Genomic DNA, 18,638 nt, shown 5'->3' with positions numbered 1-18,638 from the left:
GGCCCGAGGTGGCCGCAGCGATGCCTGCGCCTCGCAGCAGCCGGCAAGCGGGACGGCCCGGAGTCGCTCGGCCGGGAGCGGTGCCGGTGCGCGGCGGAGCGCGGGGCCCTGCGGGCGGCGGCTCGCCCCTCTCCCCGCGGGGTTTGCCCGGCGGCAGGGCGTGACGGCGGCTTAGGCGCGGCGCGGGCAGCCCCGGCGGCTGGCGGAGCGGCGCTGGCTGCGAAGGGAGCTGCATAAGATGGCGGCGGCGGGAGCCGAGGCGGCTGCAGCGGCGGCGGTGGAAGAGGAGGAGGAAGAGGAGAAGCGGTTACCGGAGGGCGATCCCGAGTCGGGTGGCGACTCGGAGGACGGGGGCGACTCGGACTCGTCGGGCGACGGGGAGGATGAGGAGAAGGAGAACGAGGCCGAGATCCAGCGGCTGGAGGAGCAGGTGAGGCCTGCGGGAGCTGGCGGCGTGTGAGGAGGGGGCGGCGGCGGCGGGGCAGCTCCTCGGCCCGGCGCCGGCGGGGGAGCGGCGCAGGCCTCGCCGCCCGGGCCGGCCCCTGCGCGGGCGGCCCGCCTCCGCCGCACGCGTTGCCATGAGAGACGCGGCGGCCGCGGGCGGCCCGGCGGAGAGGGGCGGCCGCGCCGGGGCTCGTCCCTGGGAACTGGCGCCTTCCCTCTAGGCAAGCAGGGCGCGGAGCCCCCCTGCGCGCTGACTTTCCCTTTTGTGGCTAACGAAACATCCGCAGCGATGCTGGGAAAAAAAAAATCTAGGGTCGCTCATGTAGCGCGGTGCTGAGATTCTGTTTAGACAGGAGTATTTGGAGTCTAAAGTATGCGTGTGGAGGGGGGATTGTTTGTTTTTTGGGGGGGAGGGGAAGGTTTTTTCAAAAAGACTGCGAACGAGAGTCTTGGTGAATGAACAGCTTTATTCATCGAAAAAGCTCTTCTTGCTGCCCGCGTGTTTTGTTTGTTTGTTTTTGCCATGGAAGAAACAAAAACGCTTTGAAAACCTTTCCTTACTGAAGAAGGCTTTGTGGTCAATATCTGCTTTGTGTACGGATGGTGACATTGAGGTTGTTTAGGTGTGTGCTGTCGCCTTTTGCAATGGCAATGATGTCTTTGGTCAGTTTTTGCAGCTAGTGGTCCTGTGCTTCTGACCCCAGAGTATGCGCTATTCAACAGTAAATTAGCCCTAAAAACTTAACTTTAAAGGTTTGCCTAACTTGGCAGTTTTTTATGAATTCTCTGAATGGAAAGTATCTCGCAATTGGTAGCGAAGTTTGGCACTATCTGTAGGAAGGTAGGTGCTGTATCTCTTGTGTGAACAGATGATGACATTCATATGCTTGGAAAGAAGGTATGGTGTTCTGTTCTGCTAAGCGTTTTTTGACTTCTACGTGTCCATCACTTAACAGTTCTTGAAAAAGGCTTTTTTTTTTTTTTTTTTTTTTTAAAGCTTTCTATCAATGCTTTTGACTACAACTGTCACTTGGATCTGATAAAACTGCTCCGCCAGGAGGGAGAGCTGGTAAAGCTCAGAAGAGCTCGTCAGAAGATGAGTGAACTCTTCCCGCTTACTGAAGGTATAGAACGTGTTCAGCTAATGTTGCAGCTACTGCTATTTAAGCACCATCTGCGTGAAATGTAGTAGTGAAATGTTTCAGTATTCAGTTTCAGTAGTGAAATAGTCAGGTCTCGACACTGAAGTTTCAGACCAAAGAAGCCCAAAAGAGCAGACTGGGGACTCTTTAAACTCTGAGCAGTGTTGGTGTTGATGGCCAGCGTTGACCTTGGGCTCTGGCAGATGCACTGCAGGAATTCAAATTTTTACCGCTTGCAACTGCCTGTGCTGTCCTCTGCCAGAGGTTACTGCTGTATAACGGAACTGGTGGGAGGGTACGTGTCCATGTTTGTGCGCGCATGCATGCGTGCCCAGCTACTCCAGTTTATGGCCTGTTAGCCTAAGCTGCTGGAGAAGATGACTTGCTGCCAGGGTGTGAGCTGCTGCAGCCCAGGAGCAGGCGCGTGTTTGCTTGTGCTCGCTTTGCTATGGGGTTGGTAACATACAGCTGAGGGATGGCGGTACGGAAATGGCTGTAGTCATTTTTTCAGTGAATGTGACTCAGAGCCTAGACAGACTGTCAAAAGTTAATATTTTTGTTTCCTTCCTGTGCAATTTATGTTAGTGGAAGCTGTAGATAGCCCTTGGTGTGTGTGTCTTTCCCCCCCCCCCCCCCCTTTTTAAATTCGTAACAAATTCCGAGGTGGTATAAACATTGCAGAGGCTGTTCTGCCACTTTCCTTTTAGCAAAGGCAGGGGAAGATTTCCCCTTTATGTTTCAGGAACTCTGCAGCCTGTAGTGCTGGTTACTGGTGGCGGGGGTGGTGCTTGTTGTTGTTGTTACTTTTTTGTTCTTAAAGTTTCAGGAAAGATATATCTCTTTATGCCTCTTTGGTTGCTGGCACCACGCTGATCTTCTGCCCAAGGTGTTGATGAGTCACTGTTTGCATCTTCTGCTTTCTTAAAATACAAATGTACTTTTTTAGTACCAAGTTGGAAAAGTCTGTACCGGACTTCTCATTTAAATTAAGCCTGAGTAATTGTGGAGGCCAAACTCGCTCTCTTCTCCCCCTTCCCTCCCTCTGTTTTTTTAAGGAATGTGACTTAAAATCTGTCCACAATATTCAACAAGTGGGTTTGACTTAATCTTTCTGAATGCTGGTGATGCATTCTAAACTTCTTGCTTTCAGAAATTTGGCTGGACTGGTTGAAGGATGAGATAAAAATGGCTTCTGAAAGCTCTGAGCGAGAGAAAGTTTATGAGCTGTTTGAGAGAGCCGTGAAGGACTACATCTGTAAGTTGTTAATATATCCTACAAAAGGTGTAGTGTTGCATTTGGGTTATGGCTTTCCTTTTCCAGGAGAGTTTCTTCCTTTTCCTGTTGCTGTTATAATGCAGAAAATGGATCAAAATATTAGTATGAAATAGTCCTCAGTTTTTCTGTAGCAAAGCAATTAACAAGTCTTGGCTTTAAATGGCCTTCATGTACCACTGCAGTCTAAGGTTTTCTAGAAAGATGTTGCAAAAAATTGTAAATGCTTTTTTCACATTTCTCTGATTTCAAAAAGCAGCAAATATTATGCATACTTTGCTGGCTTTTCATCAACTTTTTACCTGCAGACAGTGCCTCCTGTGTTACCCATTAAGGGTTCTTTAGCTCTTCCTTTTTGGAAGAAGAATGCTTTTAAAAGGCTGGCTTCTGCAGTCATTTTCTGTGTTGCTTACTGCTGCCCTTACTGTTGTTTCCACTGTGTGACAGCTCTTTCGGAACAGGTCGCAGATACTGCCTTGGAGACGGCATTCTCAAAACCCTGCTAAATAGGTGACTCTTGCCATGCTGCAGTGCTAGTGCCTTTTCATTAAGAAGGAGAGAAGTGTGTGGGGCCTTGTCTTTCCACTTGTCAGGACCTCACTGCTGCCGTGTGCCGAGCTGAAGCACTGAAGAATCTTATTCTTTTGGGGTGTTGTGGTGACAATCCCCTGAAAACAGGTAGCCTGAAATGAGTAGTAGAGGGAGGACATGGTAGCATTGGAGGAAAATCACTTGCAGAAGCTATACATAAAGTGTCACGTTACTGCACCAGCGCAGCTGACGCTGCAGGGTGTTTTTGATGGTTCAGGAAGAAGGACTGTAGAGACCCATCTGCTGAATGGGTTGTGCTTAGGGTTTGGAAAGACTCTTTTTTTGGAATTTGAGTTTTGCAGTGTAACATCTGTTGGTTGATCATCTCTACTAGGGTCCTTGATTTGCTCGAGGACTGCTATTGGAGGGATGGGTGCTGGGCAAGCTAAGGCCATTCTGGCACCTCCTCCTCGCCTTCATAATTATGCTGCTTAAGCAGTGGCTGAACAGGCAGTTATGGGAGTCTAGAAAGAGGACCTACCTTCATCTCTGACTTCTCTAGGAGTGTGACAGCTTCGTGGTCCCAGCTCTGTGCACGTGCTCGAGAGAAGTGCTGTCGGGCACTCTTGATGTACCTCTTTAATGTAGCTTGCATGCCAGAGGTGGCAAATGGAGTCTGTCAGTGCCAGTAATGACCACAATGGTGACCTCTTTCAGAAGAGAAATTTTTAGCTGCTGGTGCTGATACAAGTCCCTAGAATTTAGGGTTTTTTTTCCCTCCCGCTACGTTGGGTGATAAGGACAATTCACGTATCTTGGTCTGTTTGTATGCTGTGAGTGATGGGTGTTCAGGAAGTAGAGGCATGTTTTTGTTTGTCTGAGGAGGTTAGGTTATCTGTTTCTCACGAATCTTTATAGGTCCTGAAATTTGGCTGGAATATGCCCAGTATTCAATTGGTGGCATCGGACAGGAAGGAGGAATTGAGAAAGTTCGTTCAATATTTGAGAGAGCATTGACTGCTGTTGGACTGCATGTGACAAAAGGAACAGCATTATGGGAAGCATACCGTGAGTTTGAGAATGCCATATTGGAAACAGCACAGGTAAGGCCAGTTTCCTGGGCTCTTGTCAACTTAAAAGTGGTGGTGGTAGGTTTCTGTAGTCAACTTGTGCTGCTCCATCATCAGTCTCTTCCTAGAAAAGACAAAGCAGTCTCACTTAATTTTTTTTTCCTAGACCAAAGGATCAGTTTCCTAGAGTTGAACAAAGTGTGCATTTAGGTGATATGGTGATAGATCTGTGTTTAAGCAGACTGTAAAAATCTCATATCCAGAAGCAAAAGTGTGCTGCTTTAGCTTCAACTGGCAAGAATAGCTTTAAATTAAGTAACTTCATTGTTAAATAGTAATGTTTTTGTTGTTCAGTATTTGTCCATGTAGTCTAGAAATATAAAGATGATAATTGTCTTTCTACTTCATCTTGGAATTCATTCCTTATTTCACCCTTTTTGTGACTTTTTGGTTAGAGTATATTATCTCTGGCACATACAGGTTTGAAGCCTACAAAAAATACAAGGTGGTTAGAACATCAGTATTCCTATTTCTTGGTGGTTTACTACGTAAGATGTAGAAGTTAACCGGTCACTAATGAAGCTCTAACAAAAAAGTAACTGGAGAACACCCTTTCTCTCTTTCATAAATGGGAAGGAAGTTGGAAGTCTTAAGTTGCTTGTGCAAGCACCGAATTTATTGAAAACCTATCTGGCAGCCCAGCGTCCTATTTGGCATGGACGTGTGCCATATTTTTGTTATTTTCCTATATTTATGTCAGCTTTCGATAAAGAAGGCTTTTTGCGTTCATCCAACTTTTGAGTCTAGCAGCTTCCAGGTTTTTGCTTTTACGGTTGTCACCTGAGATGCTGGTTTGCTGTGTCTGCTCTATAAGGATCAAGTAGTCATTTGGAGCCCGGTTCCCTGCCACATAAGCAATATCCCATCACGTTCAGCAGCTCAGGGTTGAGGGAACTGATTAAATTTCAATCCTTTTGTTTGCAGCCAGCTCCTGGCAGCGTTCCGCTGCCTGAGCAGCAGCAGATGCTCTGCAGCCAGCTTGAGAAGATCCACGCTCTGTTCAGGCGCCAGCTGGGGATTCCGCTGTTAGGTAAGAGCCTGTGCACTTGGAAACATGGCACGGATAAGCTGTCTTATGGTGAGGCAAGCATTAGTTGTTGCTGTTCTTTTGATAGTGCCGTGACAACTGCAGCTTGAGTGTTTCTGTTGTTTAATCAATGACACTTGCCTGTCTCGAGGGACTCTTGAATGATGCATGGATCCTTTTTGTTCAGAAATAATTCTTCTTATTCATTGAAACTTAGGTTTTTTTTATCAGTGTGTTTTTTTAGTACATGATTTGAAGCCATCTAAGCTTTTTTAGGCTACAAGTGATTAGCACAAAACAAGGCCATTAAGAGCAAGGAATTCCACTGTCAAGATCATCAAGAAGCTTGATTTGTGGGTGATAAATACTGGCAGCTGGATCATTAGAATCTTGCCATATCAGGTTCATACTTCCAATTTCCTGAGTCCCTTTCCTTGCCTCTTTGCCTGCTATAATTATAGGAGAAAGTTAAGCACAATTTGTTGGCTTCATTTATATATTGAAAGAATTTGGGTTGGTCTCTTTCTTTAAAACCCTGGGAAAGTCTTGCTGCTCTGGTCGTCTAAATCAAAGTTACCTTTAGAGTAACTTGTCCCAGGTTTGTTTTAGAACGTGCTGTATGAGATGAAGTGTTTAAACCCTTTAAGCATGCGGTAGTGTGACAGTTAAGATACGAAAGTGTAAACAAATATGCATATGTGTTAGCGTCAAATGTAGGTTGAATTCTGATTGCTTAGTCCAATGAATGTGTTAACGATGGGATTTCATGCCTGTATTAATAGATATGGAAGCTTCATATGCTGAATATGAAGAATGGTCAGAAGAACCAATACCAGAAACAATAATAAAGAACTACAAAAAGGCTCTGCAGCAACTGGAGAAGTGTAAACCATATGAAGAGGCACTGGTAACTGTAATTTAAACATTCTTTTAAGACTAAGACTTAACGAGTTGCTTTGGCATGAATTTGTCTCTAGTCATGGAGATGAAGTAGCTCTCAGTATATTACTAGGTGACTCTTAATTGTGAGCAGCATGTAAGAAACTGAACAATCATTTTATCGGAAGCTGTAGAAACAGGATCATCTATTCACTGTATTGTGTCAGCCAAACCTGAGGTGCATGTTAGTTCTGTGGTTGTTTCTTCAGGACTTGACGTATGTGTTGGGCTAAGAGGAATTTGTAGGGATCTCAACCTGACTTTAGAACCAGGGTGGTATTCAGAGATCTGTGAAAATGAAGAGCTGGAATCTAGTTCCCAAAGCTAAAACTCTTAATGAAGCTGTTGATATTTAGAGGCCAAGCTCTTATTTGGAGTTTTGCATGGGACCGTTTTGCAGGATGAGTGAGAATGGAAGTGCTTGAATCGTATTTTGTTTGGAAGAGGTTTATTTTCTGTATCCCTGTTTGTCTTATAGCTGAGTGCTGAAACACCGAAGCTAGCAGAGTATCAAGCCTACATTGATTTTGAAATGAAAGCAGGTGATCCAGCTCGCATTCAGTTGATCTACGAGAGGGCTTTGGCAGAGAACTGCCTTGTACCAGATCTTTGGGCACGCTACAATCAATATTTGGTAAGAAAAACGACAAATGGTTTGGGGTTTTATTATCCTGGTTTTTATCTTGGTGGTTGATAAAGGACTAGCAAGTTATACCTCAGTCCTGCTCCTTAGGTCTTAAATTCTCAAGAAGCTGGTAGCCAAGTAACCTGTCAGTTATGTCAAGACAATTTCCACTCTTACCTTTCATGCCGTCCTGTATTACCAGCGATATACCTATTGATCAAGTGAGCATTTGCTTGCTTTTTCATCCAGTTGTGTAGCTCTCCTTCCAGCTGTGTATTTTTGCTGCAGAATTGCATTGGGCGGGGGACATTGAGGTTTGGGCTACCTGGTAAAGAACTGACTGGGTGGGATCAGCCCTACTGGAAGCCCTGGGGTTGTCTCTGGTAGTTAGTCGTCCAGAGGCATTGTATCTGAGGATGCACGTCCTGGTCTTTCCACTTTTGTAGGAAAAGTGGTTCTTCAGCTCAGTCTGAATTGTTGGGGTACCTGCCTGGCCTTCAGGGGGTGCAGATAAACTGTTGAAAATGTTTGAGGGTGTTATGCATGGACAGAAGGTGGCTCTGTTAAGAGCTCAGTGTAACTTGGTACCGGAGGCTTGTCTAGCCTGAGTTGCTCCATCATCTCTGACTTATCTCACCAGCTTGAGACAGCAGGTTGCAGGTAGAGCAATGCCTCCCTGGAGCAGACTTATGTGTCCACCCTCTATCTTGTATCCTTCCCTTCCCTCTTAAAGTATTAAGAAGAGCTGGGAATTTACTTGGTACTTGTATTATACCTATCTCATTGGTAGAAAATCTAGCTTGGTTAGAACAAAGCAGTTAAATATTGTGGACTTGAATGTGGCATGCAATTCCACCCCACCACCACCATCCCCCCCCTTCTTCTGAGCATGACTTTCTTATTTGGAGCATGTTCACTGGGTTTTTAGGGATATAGCATTGAAAACACCCATCTTGTCTTAACTCTTCAAATATAAGATGAAAAGGGGTGTGGGCTTCTTGTTTTGTTTTCAGATGTCAGCTCTTTATAGGCTGACATTTGTCTCAGATGGGCTCTCCTGACTAATATAAGCTTAAATTTCATTCTGTGATTATTTCAGGACCGGCAACTGAAAGTGAAAGAACTGGTCTTATCTGCTCATGATCGTGCTGTTCGGAACTGTCCCTGGACGGTTGGGCTGTGGATTCGATATCTTTTAGCGATGGAAAGGCATAAGGTTGATCACTGCGCTATTTCCGGTAAAGAAGGACCACTTCAGCAAAACTTTTCACAACATGGAACTGCTTTCTGAACTTTGAATAAGGATGTGTGTGTGACAGATGGTCACCTGGATGATACTGATATGATTTCTTGTAGTCCTTGTGCAGCAGCATTGCTGCTGTAAGTTCCACCAGCTTTATGCTTCCAGAGTAAAGCTGCTTTTGTGGAACAGCTTGCCTTCTGAAGAAAAGTCTTGTTTTAACTTTGCTTGAGCGTTGCTGGATTAGCCTTTTACGCTCAATTCCTAAACCAATTTACTGTATGTAGGATTTTTGTGTATTTTCTTGTCTGTTTAGGCATATAACTTGTGCATCTTTCTTCTCCTCCACACTGTAGCTTGTTACTTTTGCTAATAATTAAAAAGCAAATACCTGTTTGTCTCTTCTCTTCTTTCAGAAATTTTTGAGAAGGCTCTGAATGCAGGTTTTATTCAGGCAACAGACTATGTAGAAATCTGGCAAGCCTATCTTGATTACTTAAGAAGAAGGGTGGATTTTACACAAGGTATGTCATGTGTGAATGAATGTTCAGACTGTTTTCTATGTATCTCTTTGAAGCAGTGATAATACTTTTTAAATACTTAGCAGTCATTTTATGTCTCTCACAAAAATTGCTCTTGGTCAATTAGTGCCTATAAAATACACTAACTTGTTTATTTTAGGGCAGCTCTTGGTTGGGACAGGTTGTGCTGTCACAAAAACGCCCTGGTTTATGTTTTAGGCACCAGGGTTTTTATATTACACTCATAGTGAGTTTTATTGAAGTCGTCTTGTTTCTTCAAAATGTAATCATCTTTATGTTAGTGAAGAAGCTGTAGCAGATGAGAGAGGAAAGCCGTTATAGTTAAGGCAGTTCTTTCCACCTTTTTTCTTTGTCAGACTCAAGTAAAGAACTAGAAGAGCTGAGATCTGCATTTGCACGTGCTGTGGAGTATTTGAAACAGGAAGTAGAAGAGCGTAAGTTAAAGCATCCAATATATCTTTTTCTTGTTGAAGTGATTTATTTTTTAATTAAAACTAGTTCTCTACATAACATATTTATATTAACTTCCTTTAAAATGTTTGAAACTTCTGAAGATAAGCTACGGATATTTCATCTACAGTGTAGAACTTACTTGTCTAATAAATAATCTGTTTCCAAGAGCCATTCACAAACAATACTTTTTTTTTTTTTTCCATCCCAAGGTTTCAGTGAGAGTGGGGATCCATCCTGCACCATCATGCAGAACTGGGCGAGAGTCGAGGTGATGTTTGTCTGCTGCATATAAGTTGCTAGAATAGAGGAGATGTATCTTTTTAAACATTCTTAGCATAGAACACAGGCAGTCCTCCTTTTGTAATGTTTGGCCTTTTGTTTCTAACTTCAGTGAGTAAATCTTTTTTCCCCTTTTTATGTTTCTGGACTAGTCAAGCACAGCGAGTGTGGTTTCAGCCTGAAAGCAAGGCACCCCAGAATAAGAAACGGCGTTCTGCTAGAGAAAGCTAGTTGGGTCTGTTTGCATAGGTCTGTCACTGTGATACAGTATAAACATGTTTGAGTAACTTGTTTAACTGCTGTATGAACAGGCTAGCCACAGTGGCTTGGAACTGAACCTAACCAAGTCAGTAAACTATGGTGAATCCTGCTTGATTTAATGCTGTCTACGCTAACTAGTTTCAAATTAGTACTGATGTCTTAGCATGCTAATGCAGTTGCCACATGAGAGCGGGCATTCTCTTTTTCCTTTTGCCACGCACACGTGACTCTGGAAAAGTCACGTTACTTCTGTGCTCTGATTTCTCTGGGCATGATGCGTAGAACGGTTTGCCGAAGTCTCGGATATTAAAGTCACTGTGACTAAATGTAGGTTTGCATCTGAACTAATTATCTTTCACTTTTCTGTAGGCTTAGTGGAGAGCAAAGTAGGTGCTTCTAGGTGTGATTCAGTTTATGCTAAAGCAGTTGTATGAAGTCAACTGTATAACGCAACGCCCATGTATCTTTCTAAAGTTAGATCAGATGAACTGCAATTAGACATCTTGAATTCCCCCCACCCAAATTGAAGAGGCTTAGAGTAATAATAGAGGAAACGAAATATTTCTTTAGATGGTGCTGAAGCACAAAACCAGTTCTCACTAGTAGATGTATTCAGGGGTAATGACAGAATGAAAAGTTCGGAAATAATTAATCTCAGACTTTGTGTAATGACTAAAGTGAAATGTATGTGGGAACCAGAGTCCAAGACTGGTATAACCATTGGGCAGAGTAATGTTGCTCATGGTATAATTGCATTACACGTTCGATTTTACGGCTCTTAAAAACAAACAAACAAACAAAACCCATATCTCCCTGGGTTTTTGTGCATGAGCTTTGATGGTGGATTTTCTTTTTTTTTTTTTTTTTTTTTTTTTGAGGTGGGGGCTGTCAAGTTATCCTAAATTATATTGGGTACTTTGAATGCTGTTTTTCAGGCTCGCTTATGTAACAATATGCAGAAGGCCAGAGAACTCTGGGACAACATTATGACTAAAGGGAATGCCAAATATGCCAATATGTGGCTGGAGTATTATAACCTAGAAAGGTGAGAGCTTGGTTGGGTGGAAGAGATAACTAGATCTTTTAGTTTTCTCATCAGTGCGTGAAGAGATTGATACGTTTAGCATCGATACGTCATATGAGTTTATAATGTGCTTTGGAGAGTCTTACAGCAGCTCTAATATCTCTGAAATACTACAACAACAAAGGATAGTGTGCGCTATCTGGGGAAGGGGCAGAAGCAGTTGCGTTGAATGGAGTCATCTCTGTTTTGAAATTATGATACGGAGGATTTCCTTCTTACTGCTATGACTTCCCTGATGTAGAGCGCACGGTGATACTCAGCACTGTCGGAAGGCCTTGCATCGAGCTGTACAGTGCACAAGTGACTATCCAGAGCACGTCTGTGAGGTGCTGCTCACGCTGGAGAGGATAGAAGGTAATGTCATGTTGTCTGCTTGTCGTTTTACCGAGTCTAGTTACTGTACGATGATGTAGAGTGAATTTTGATCTAGTGTTTTGTTTTCTAGTGGCCCCCCCCACCCTGTACAAAATGCATTTGTCCCCATCTTTATACTTAAGAAAGGAAACCTTCCTTTTGACTACTGTAGTGTGCAGAAACGGTTCTTTTATTTCTGTCCTGATTTAGAGCCTGCCAAAATACGAAAAAGGCATGGAAAAGTGGAACTTTGTATCACAAATGAGAGGTTGTTTTTTTCGTTTGTTTGTTTTTGTTTTTTGCTCTGCCTGGCTTTTGCTTTATTCTTCTCTGAAGGCCCCTAGTTTTATTTAGAATTTTCATGTATAATGGTTAATATTAAGAATAAGATATGTAAACTCATTTTTCTGGAATTGTATTTTCAAAGTATGGGAAGGCTAAACACAAGGGTTTTTTTTTTTTTTTTTTTTGTCATTCCTTAGGAACGCTGGAAGACTGGGATGCAGCTGTTCAAAAAACAGAAAACAGATTAGCTCGAGTTAATGAACAAAGAGCAAAGGTCAGAACTCTCTGTGAACTATGTAAGCAATTTATAGGAAATATGAATTTTAAGACCATCCTTGTCTGAATGTCAGATTACTAATATCAGTTTCCATGGATGAGCCTGAAGTGTCTTAAAGCCTCAGAACTATTGATTTTTAGTTTAAAAGCATGGTTAGTTTCTTTTGATGGTGTTCTCTTCTTCCATCTTTTGACACCTGGATGGATACAAGACTGCCTTGAGCGTTCTAAGAAAGCTATAAGAACAACAGGAATATGCTTTAAATGATAATCCTGTTAATGCTGTATTTTGCGTAGCTGAGGAGAAAAACCTCCTGGTTCTGCGCTTCTAGAAAATAGCGTGTTAGGAATACTCTGCGATCCACAGTCTCTCTCTCTCTCTTTTTAATTATTAAACAAAAAAAAACAAAACCAAAAAAACCCTGCTTATTTGTAGGCTGCTGAGAAAGAAGCTGCTTTGGCAAAGCTGGAGGAGGAGAAAGCTGAACAACGAAAGCAGTCTCGAGCTGAAAAGAAAGCTTCCAAAAAGGCTAAAAAAACCAGGACTGGAGACAAGCGCAAAGCAGAGGATGATGATGAGGGAGAATGGGGGCAAGAAGAGGAAGGTAAAAACTTAAGACTTCAGTCCTCTGGCAACAGAGCTCTTGGTTGCCTCCCTTCAGTTAGAGGTAGATGAGGAAGAGCTGTCGCTAATGTCTTCAGAGTTGCTGTCTTTTCAGGGTCTCTTTCTCCTAGGAGGCCTTCATTCCACGTGGAGAAACATTATATGTTATTCTTGTCAGTCACAGTGAAATGGAAGCAAGATTAACTACTTCTTGAGTAAGAGAAGTATATGGCTATAATGACGTTTAGAGAGATTTTTTTAAGAGTTTTCTTTCTTGCTTCATATCAATGTTATGTGCACTTTAAGTAAAAATGTTTTCATTTTCCTGACTTGTCAAACGATGCAGAGGCATGGATCGAAATTGGGTTATTCAGTATTGTAACAGTCTCTTGGAGGGCAGAAAGAGAAGACTTTTAACAGATTGCCACCCTGGGAGGTTTTTAAAACTTTCAGTTGGTTTGGCGAAAAAATGTTAGATCCCATTAGGCGGAGAACTAACTCGAGTACGTAGTTGTAGCTGACAGAGAAGTGGAAGAATATCCGTGTTGATTTCACCTAAATCCTTTCTGTCTTGGTCAAGCAACCTGTTCTTCTTCTTTATTAGTAGACTGAGGGAAGTGTTTATGTCCTGTCTTTGAGACCTGTCATTGTGTCCTTGTTTTCGCATACAATTTTCAAAGGCTATCATGATAATGGAGGGCAGTCTTTAATTTAAAAAAAACTTGAGAAATAGTCCAGTTTTTCTAGTAAGGCTTTCCATTCCGTTAATCAGCAGAGCAGCCCAGCAAGAGACATAAGGGAGATGGTGATGGTTTACTTGCTGAAGAAGAAATGGAGGTGGAAACTGGCCTATTTGGAAGGAGCGGACCGGAAAGGCCCGATCACCCACCAAACCAAAAGGAAAAGGCATCTACCAGTCGAAAAGACATACCCAAAGTTCTCCATGACAGCAGTAAAGATAATGTTACAGTCTTTGTCAGCAATCTTTCTTACAACATGGCAGACCCTGAGGCAAAACTGAAAGAGCTCTTTGAGAGCTGTGGGGAGGTAGCGGAAATCCGGCCAGTGTTCAGTAACAAGGGGACTTTCCGGGGCTACTGCTATGTAGAATTCAAGGAAGAAAAATCGGCTCTCCAAGCTCTTGGATTGGATCGCAAAGTTGTGGAGGGAAGACCCATGTTTGTTTCTCCTTGTGTTGACAAGAACAAGAATCCAGACTTCAAGGTACGGTTTTCTTTTCTTACTCTTTCTAGAAGTAGGTAGAACAGTGGGACTGCATAGAAAACTGAGCAGAATATGTTACTTCCACAGTGCTTGCATCTAATGAATTTACACTTTGCTAGTTTGGAATGGTACCTGTTACGTCTCAGCAGGAAAACTCTTTTTCCAGGGGTTCTTGTATCTTACGTTTTTTGCCGTAAACTAAACTGGCGTTAGCAGATATCTTCAAATTTTTGACTAAGCCAATCTGAGCAAGTTGTTAACGGTGTGTACCCAGGCTGCTAATTGTGCATCTCTGTTAAGTAATCTGTAAAGTGCTTTTCTTGGTTTTATTTTTTATAGCGGTAGGCATTTATTATAGGATCCGCTGGTTCTTGTTAATGATGCCTACTAGATACAGAAAATCACATGCACGCAGATTATACAATTTGTGTTATTGGATTATTGTACAGAAAAAAGTAGTACTTGGTGAAAAGAGAGCAAGAAAACCCACTAATAGTGGCTCTTCTCATAAAGCAGACGTAGATGCATAGAAACTTCTCAGTTCCAAGATTGTGATTCTTTGGAAGTGCATGCTTTTGGGGAGGGGGGAAGGAGGCCTATGCAAATATCTTCCAGGATGCTACTTGCGGCTTTTAACCTTTTTGTCGCACAAAAGATGAAGTGTTTTGATGGAGCTTTAGGAGGTATAAGAGCTTGGAATCCTTGGAGTCCCTCACTTGTTGGAGAACTAACATCCTTTTCGTTTCTGTAGGTGTTCAGGTATAGCACCACATTGGAGAAACATAAACTGTTTATATCTGGTTTACCATTTTCTTGCACTAAGGAAGAGCTGGAAGATGTATGTAAAGCACATGGAAATGTGAAAGACATTAGGCTGGTCACCAATCGAGCTGGAAAACCCAAGGTAAGCATCCTTAACGCACTGTTAGTTTTGAGGAAAACCTTCAAAGAGGCACTTTTCATGAGGCATGAAAAAAATCTTGTATTTTAAAAATAGACCAAACTTGAATAAGTAGTTTGCAAAGCCAGGCTGGCCACATTACAACTCATAGATTTATACGGCCCAGTGTGGCTTTGTGCCAACAAAAGAGAAATAAGAGGGGAAAAGGATTTTTTTCTTAAACGCTTCTTTTAGCTTGAGTGAGAAGAATGTGTTATAAATGGGGTGAAGGGAAAGGTGTTTGCAGCAGCTTCAGTCTGGTAAGAAGAGGCATTAGTAAGTCTGCAAAGAATATTTGTGTCCTAAAATGTAGTCTTGGTAGTGTTCAAGTGATAGAAGTGATTCCCCTCTTCCCTCTCTTCACTTTCTTGCCACTATTGTTCATAACACCTGCTGCAGTACTGAATTTGCTGGTGAGAAATTAGCTACCTTTCTCTGAGGCTTATTTTCATCCTAGAATAAGTAGGTGCTCATTAGATAAGAGATTTGGAACCAGCCGCTGTTCTGCGGAAACACTGTGTGAAACCTCTGGCATGCCTGCATGTTAGGTGCTTCTAACAGGTATCACTCTGGTGACGTGCATGTATTAAAATTGTCCTCTCCTCGCTACCCCCCTCCCCCAACCCTTGGTGATATCTAAAATACAGTTTCTATTTATGCATATCTCATAATGAATGCTCTTGTGGGTACCCCAGGTCTTGCAGTCCAGGTTCCCAGCTTAATGTGAGCAGAGATTCTGTTCAAACCATGAATAAATGTACTTTAAATGAATGTGTTGCATAAAACCTGATGTATATCTGCAGTTCTGTGAAGCTGGATAATCCAAACAACGCAGCTTTGGGGGCTGAATGTCATGTGGAAGAGTAACGAAAGCAGAATGGGGAGGTGGCGCTTTTCATTTAGCGAACTCGCTGTAGCTGTCTGCAATCGTAGATACCAAGGGGCTACCTTTTCATCTGCTTTGCTGGAAATGAGGGACTTGGAGTGTACTAGCAGCGCTGTGGTTAGCAGCTGCTACCTCACGAAATCCACACAGATTCATTCCCAGGGAAGAACACTTTTGTCACCAGTCACTGTTCTTGGGGCAGCAATTCCAGACGCTTTAGAAACAGTTTCTATCATTCAGTTCTGTAGAGCTGCTTAAGATAAGTTTTGCTGCTCTCGAAACTGTGACTGCTCTGGTCCTGTATTAATAGACTCAATTCCTTGAGTATGAGTTGCAGCTTAGTGAAGAATTGCAGAAGAGTTTGTGTGGATCGTCCTTTTCCAGCGCCATAGATTGCCCCCACCCTCCTCTGTAAATTCAGGTTTGTCCAATGCCAGATTCAGCCTGGATAGAAGTGTGTTTAGAAATGAAGAACTGTCACTGGGGCAGTATTTCATGATGTTAACGCTGGAATCTCCATTTTCTTCATCTTTTTCTGGTTCAGAAACTACTCCTTCCGCAACTAAGGGTACGACGAAAGAAGTTTTAAAAAAATGAGAGTTGAAAAAAATAATAATCTGCCATGTAGATTTGCATAGATATGAATCTTTTAGTCTTGAAAAACACTTGGACTCTTGGCTGTGTTTAGGTCTGTTTTCTGTATGATTTTCCTCTCAGTTGGCAGAGTTCTTTGTAAAAGCTGTCACCTAGAGAGAAAGGTGCACTAAAACTAAGGATGGCCACCTCCCTCCTTACTTAGGGCCTGGCCTACGTGGAATATGAAAACGAAGCTCAGGCTTCTCAGGCTGTACTGAAAATGGATGGCCTGACAGTTAAAGAACACGTCATCAAGGTGGCGATCAGTAACCCGCCTCTCCGAAAGTTGCCAGACAAGCCTGAGGCAGGCCGAGCCTCGCAGTTTGCAGCGCCACGGCAGGCTTATGGAGCGTAAGTATTCATGTGGGAGATTCCTTGGCAGTGCTTAAAAAGGAAGCACTGGGTTTCTTTATACACTGAAATGTAGGAATCTCTTGTAGGATACGAGAGAACGTTTAAAAGATACTGAATTGTAAGAATTTGGATTGCTGGACTGATGAAGAAAAGCAATTTTTCTTTTTCCTCTGGATTAACAATTTAAAGAGTCCAGCAGTGATTAAAAGTATCCTCTGCTGGACATCCTGTGATGTGATGTTAGCACCCCAGTGCTAGTAGCTGTTCCCCATCCTTTAGTTCTGAGGAAGTAGCCACTGTTCACCATGAGCGTTAAGGCTGCTCTTTGATCCTTCCGAGTGCTCCCTCTACTTGGGTGGGTTGGTGTTGCGTTGTACGTGTCCTGCAGAAAAACAAGGAGCTTCAGTTGCTGGGGACTGCTGGACAGTTGTTTTCTGCCAGGACTAGGTATACTGTTTCAAAGGGCATCAGTTATAAGCAGCGCACAAAGCTTTTTACTGAAACAAATGAGAAGAGTGAGTGTCCCTAGTGGTGAACAAAGTGCTGCTTGTTTCCCTGGACTAAAACAATACATCTAAAGAGAATTGGAATATCTTTAACTGTGACTTCTTGTCCTTCAGGCGAGGGAAGGGAAGGACGCAGCTCTCAATGATGCCTCGTGCGTTACAGCGCCAGAATCATCCTGTGACTAAGGCGGAGAACGGGATGGTCCAGAATTCACCAGCAACTTCATCCGAACCCCCTGAGGAGCCTAAGAAGATGTCTAATGCTGATTTTGCCAGGATGCTGCTCAAGAAGTGAGCAAAAAGTCTGCAGTCAGCTGGTCTGGTAAAATGTGAAATGCCTTTTTGGAAGCCATGTTGTGTCCTTACTTGTGCTAGCAAGGAGAGAGCGCCAGTCACAATCATGTATAAATAATGTCCTGGACTACTACATTCATAAAGATCAGTGTAGAATGGTACAATTCCATTTCTTCCTCTGTTTCTAAGAGCAAAAGAGTTATACTATGTTCTGGTAAAATGGCTTTCCATGATCCCTCATATTGAGGGTAATGAGGGAAGAAATATTTCCTTTATGGGTTGGATGCCACAGGAAACTTTATGAATACTTCATGAATTTTTTTCTTTCATTAAAGAATGAGATGCTATGTGAAAGCCTAGTGATAACCTTGTCAAGCTGTGCTGGTCGGAAGTTCAGATTGTGATTGAAGTCATTCTCTCTGACAACAAGACGACAAACATTTTTTTAATACATGCATACATACACACACACACACACACACGCCCGCCCCTTTCCATTTAAAAAAATATGGCAAATGCTAGTAACTTCACCACAATGGCCTATTTTAGTATTGGGAGAGTTTCTATACATATGTGTGTATATGTGTATATATACAAATATACATACATATATATGTATTCAGTTAATGTTCTGTTCAAGTTGACCTGTTTTTTATATTGTGTATTTGTAAATGACATTCAAACTATCATTTTTAAGTGTCATGAGATAATACTAGAACTAGTCACTTTTTTTCCCCCCATAAAAGCTGTACATGCTATTGCTGAGGACCATTTTTTGTTTTTGGTTGCTAGCTAGCTCACATGTCTTTGCAGGTGGTTTCTGTATGGTTTTGTACAAATGTGAAGTGCAAGCTGAAGTTTCTTGGTTTATTAAACTCAAGTTCTCAAAGGTTTTCTATAAATACTGTTGCTTTTGTTTAAATGTGGGTGACTGAATTGCACTTATCCTATGGCAGCTGGGTAATACTGATGTACCTCCCCTCTCAGGTGCACTGAGATACCTAGTATCAGTTATATGTTTAAGTACCTCATTCCATTTAGTATGAGTATCCTGAAACCACTTCAGTAATCACCCTGGTGACTTAAAATAATCTAGTGCACGATCTTGGATAGAAATATTAGTGCTTATCTGGCTAAAACTGCTGCTAACTTTGGAAGCCGGCATACATGGGAGCTGAATGGGGGGGGGAGGAGCAGTACTGAGATCACTTGTACAATGCAAGTACTGCCGCAAATAAATACTATTTTCAGTATTTGAATTTGGTACTGATTTGACTTGGCTTTACTTTGAAATTAATGAGTTAGCATC

The 18,638-nt window shown here is 42.6% G+C and overlaps 1 protein-coding gene across 2 annotated transcripts; it reads left to right on the top strand.

Moving 5' to 3' along the window:
* The first annotated feature begins 177 nt into the window (after positions 1-177).
* Positions 178-18,221, top strand: SART3 (spliceosome associated factor 3, U4/U6 recycling protein). Of its 2 annotated transcripts, none has more exons than XM_068911413.1 (19): positions 178-430; positions 1,442-1,568; positions 2,737-2,841; positions 4,309-4,493; positions 5,445-5,550; positions 6,330-6,454; positions 6,965-7,120; positions 8,211-8,349; positions 8,768-8,875; positions 9,250-9,327; positions 9,556-9,614; positions 10,822-10,931; positions 11,212-11,324; positions 11,807-11,883; positions 12,322-12,490; positions 13,265-13,713; positions 14,465-14,617; positions 16,339-16,526; positions 17,150-18,221. In XM_068911413.1, the coding sequence occupies exons 1-19, from the start codon at positions 239-241 to the stop codon at positions 17,328-17,330; spliced, it is 2,820 nt and encodes a 939-aa protein (XP_068767514.1). In that variant the 5' UTR covers positions 178-238; the 3' UTR covers positions 17,331-18,221. The 2 variants fall into 2 exon arrangements, with proteins under 2 accessions (XP_068767514.1, XP_068767513.1); XM_068911412.1 differs by having other exon boundaries at positions 179-430; positions 13,262-13,713.
* The last annotated feature ends 417 nt before the right edge of the window (positions 18,222-18,638 follow it).

The sequence above is a fragment of the Struthio camelus genome, chromosome 17, assembly GCF_040807025.1.
Source record: "Struthio camelus isolate bStrCam1 chromosome 17, bStrCam1.hap1, whole genome shotgun sequence".
In the NCBI taxonomy this organism is placed as follows: Eukaryota; Metazoa; Chordata; class Aves; order Struthioniformes; family Struthionidae; genus Struthio; species Struthio camelus.
Note: the sequence above shows the minus strand (reverse complement) of the source record. Positions and strands in the feature narration are given on the sequence as shown.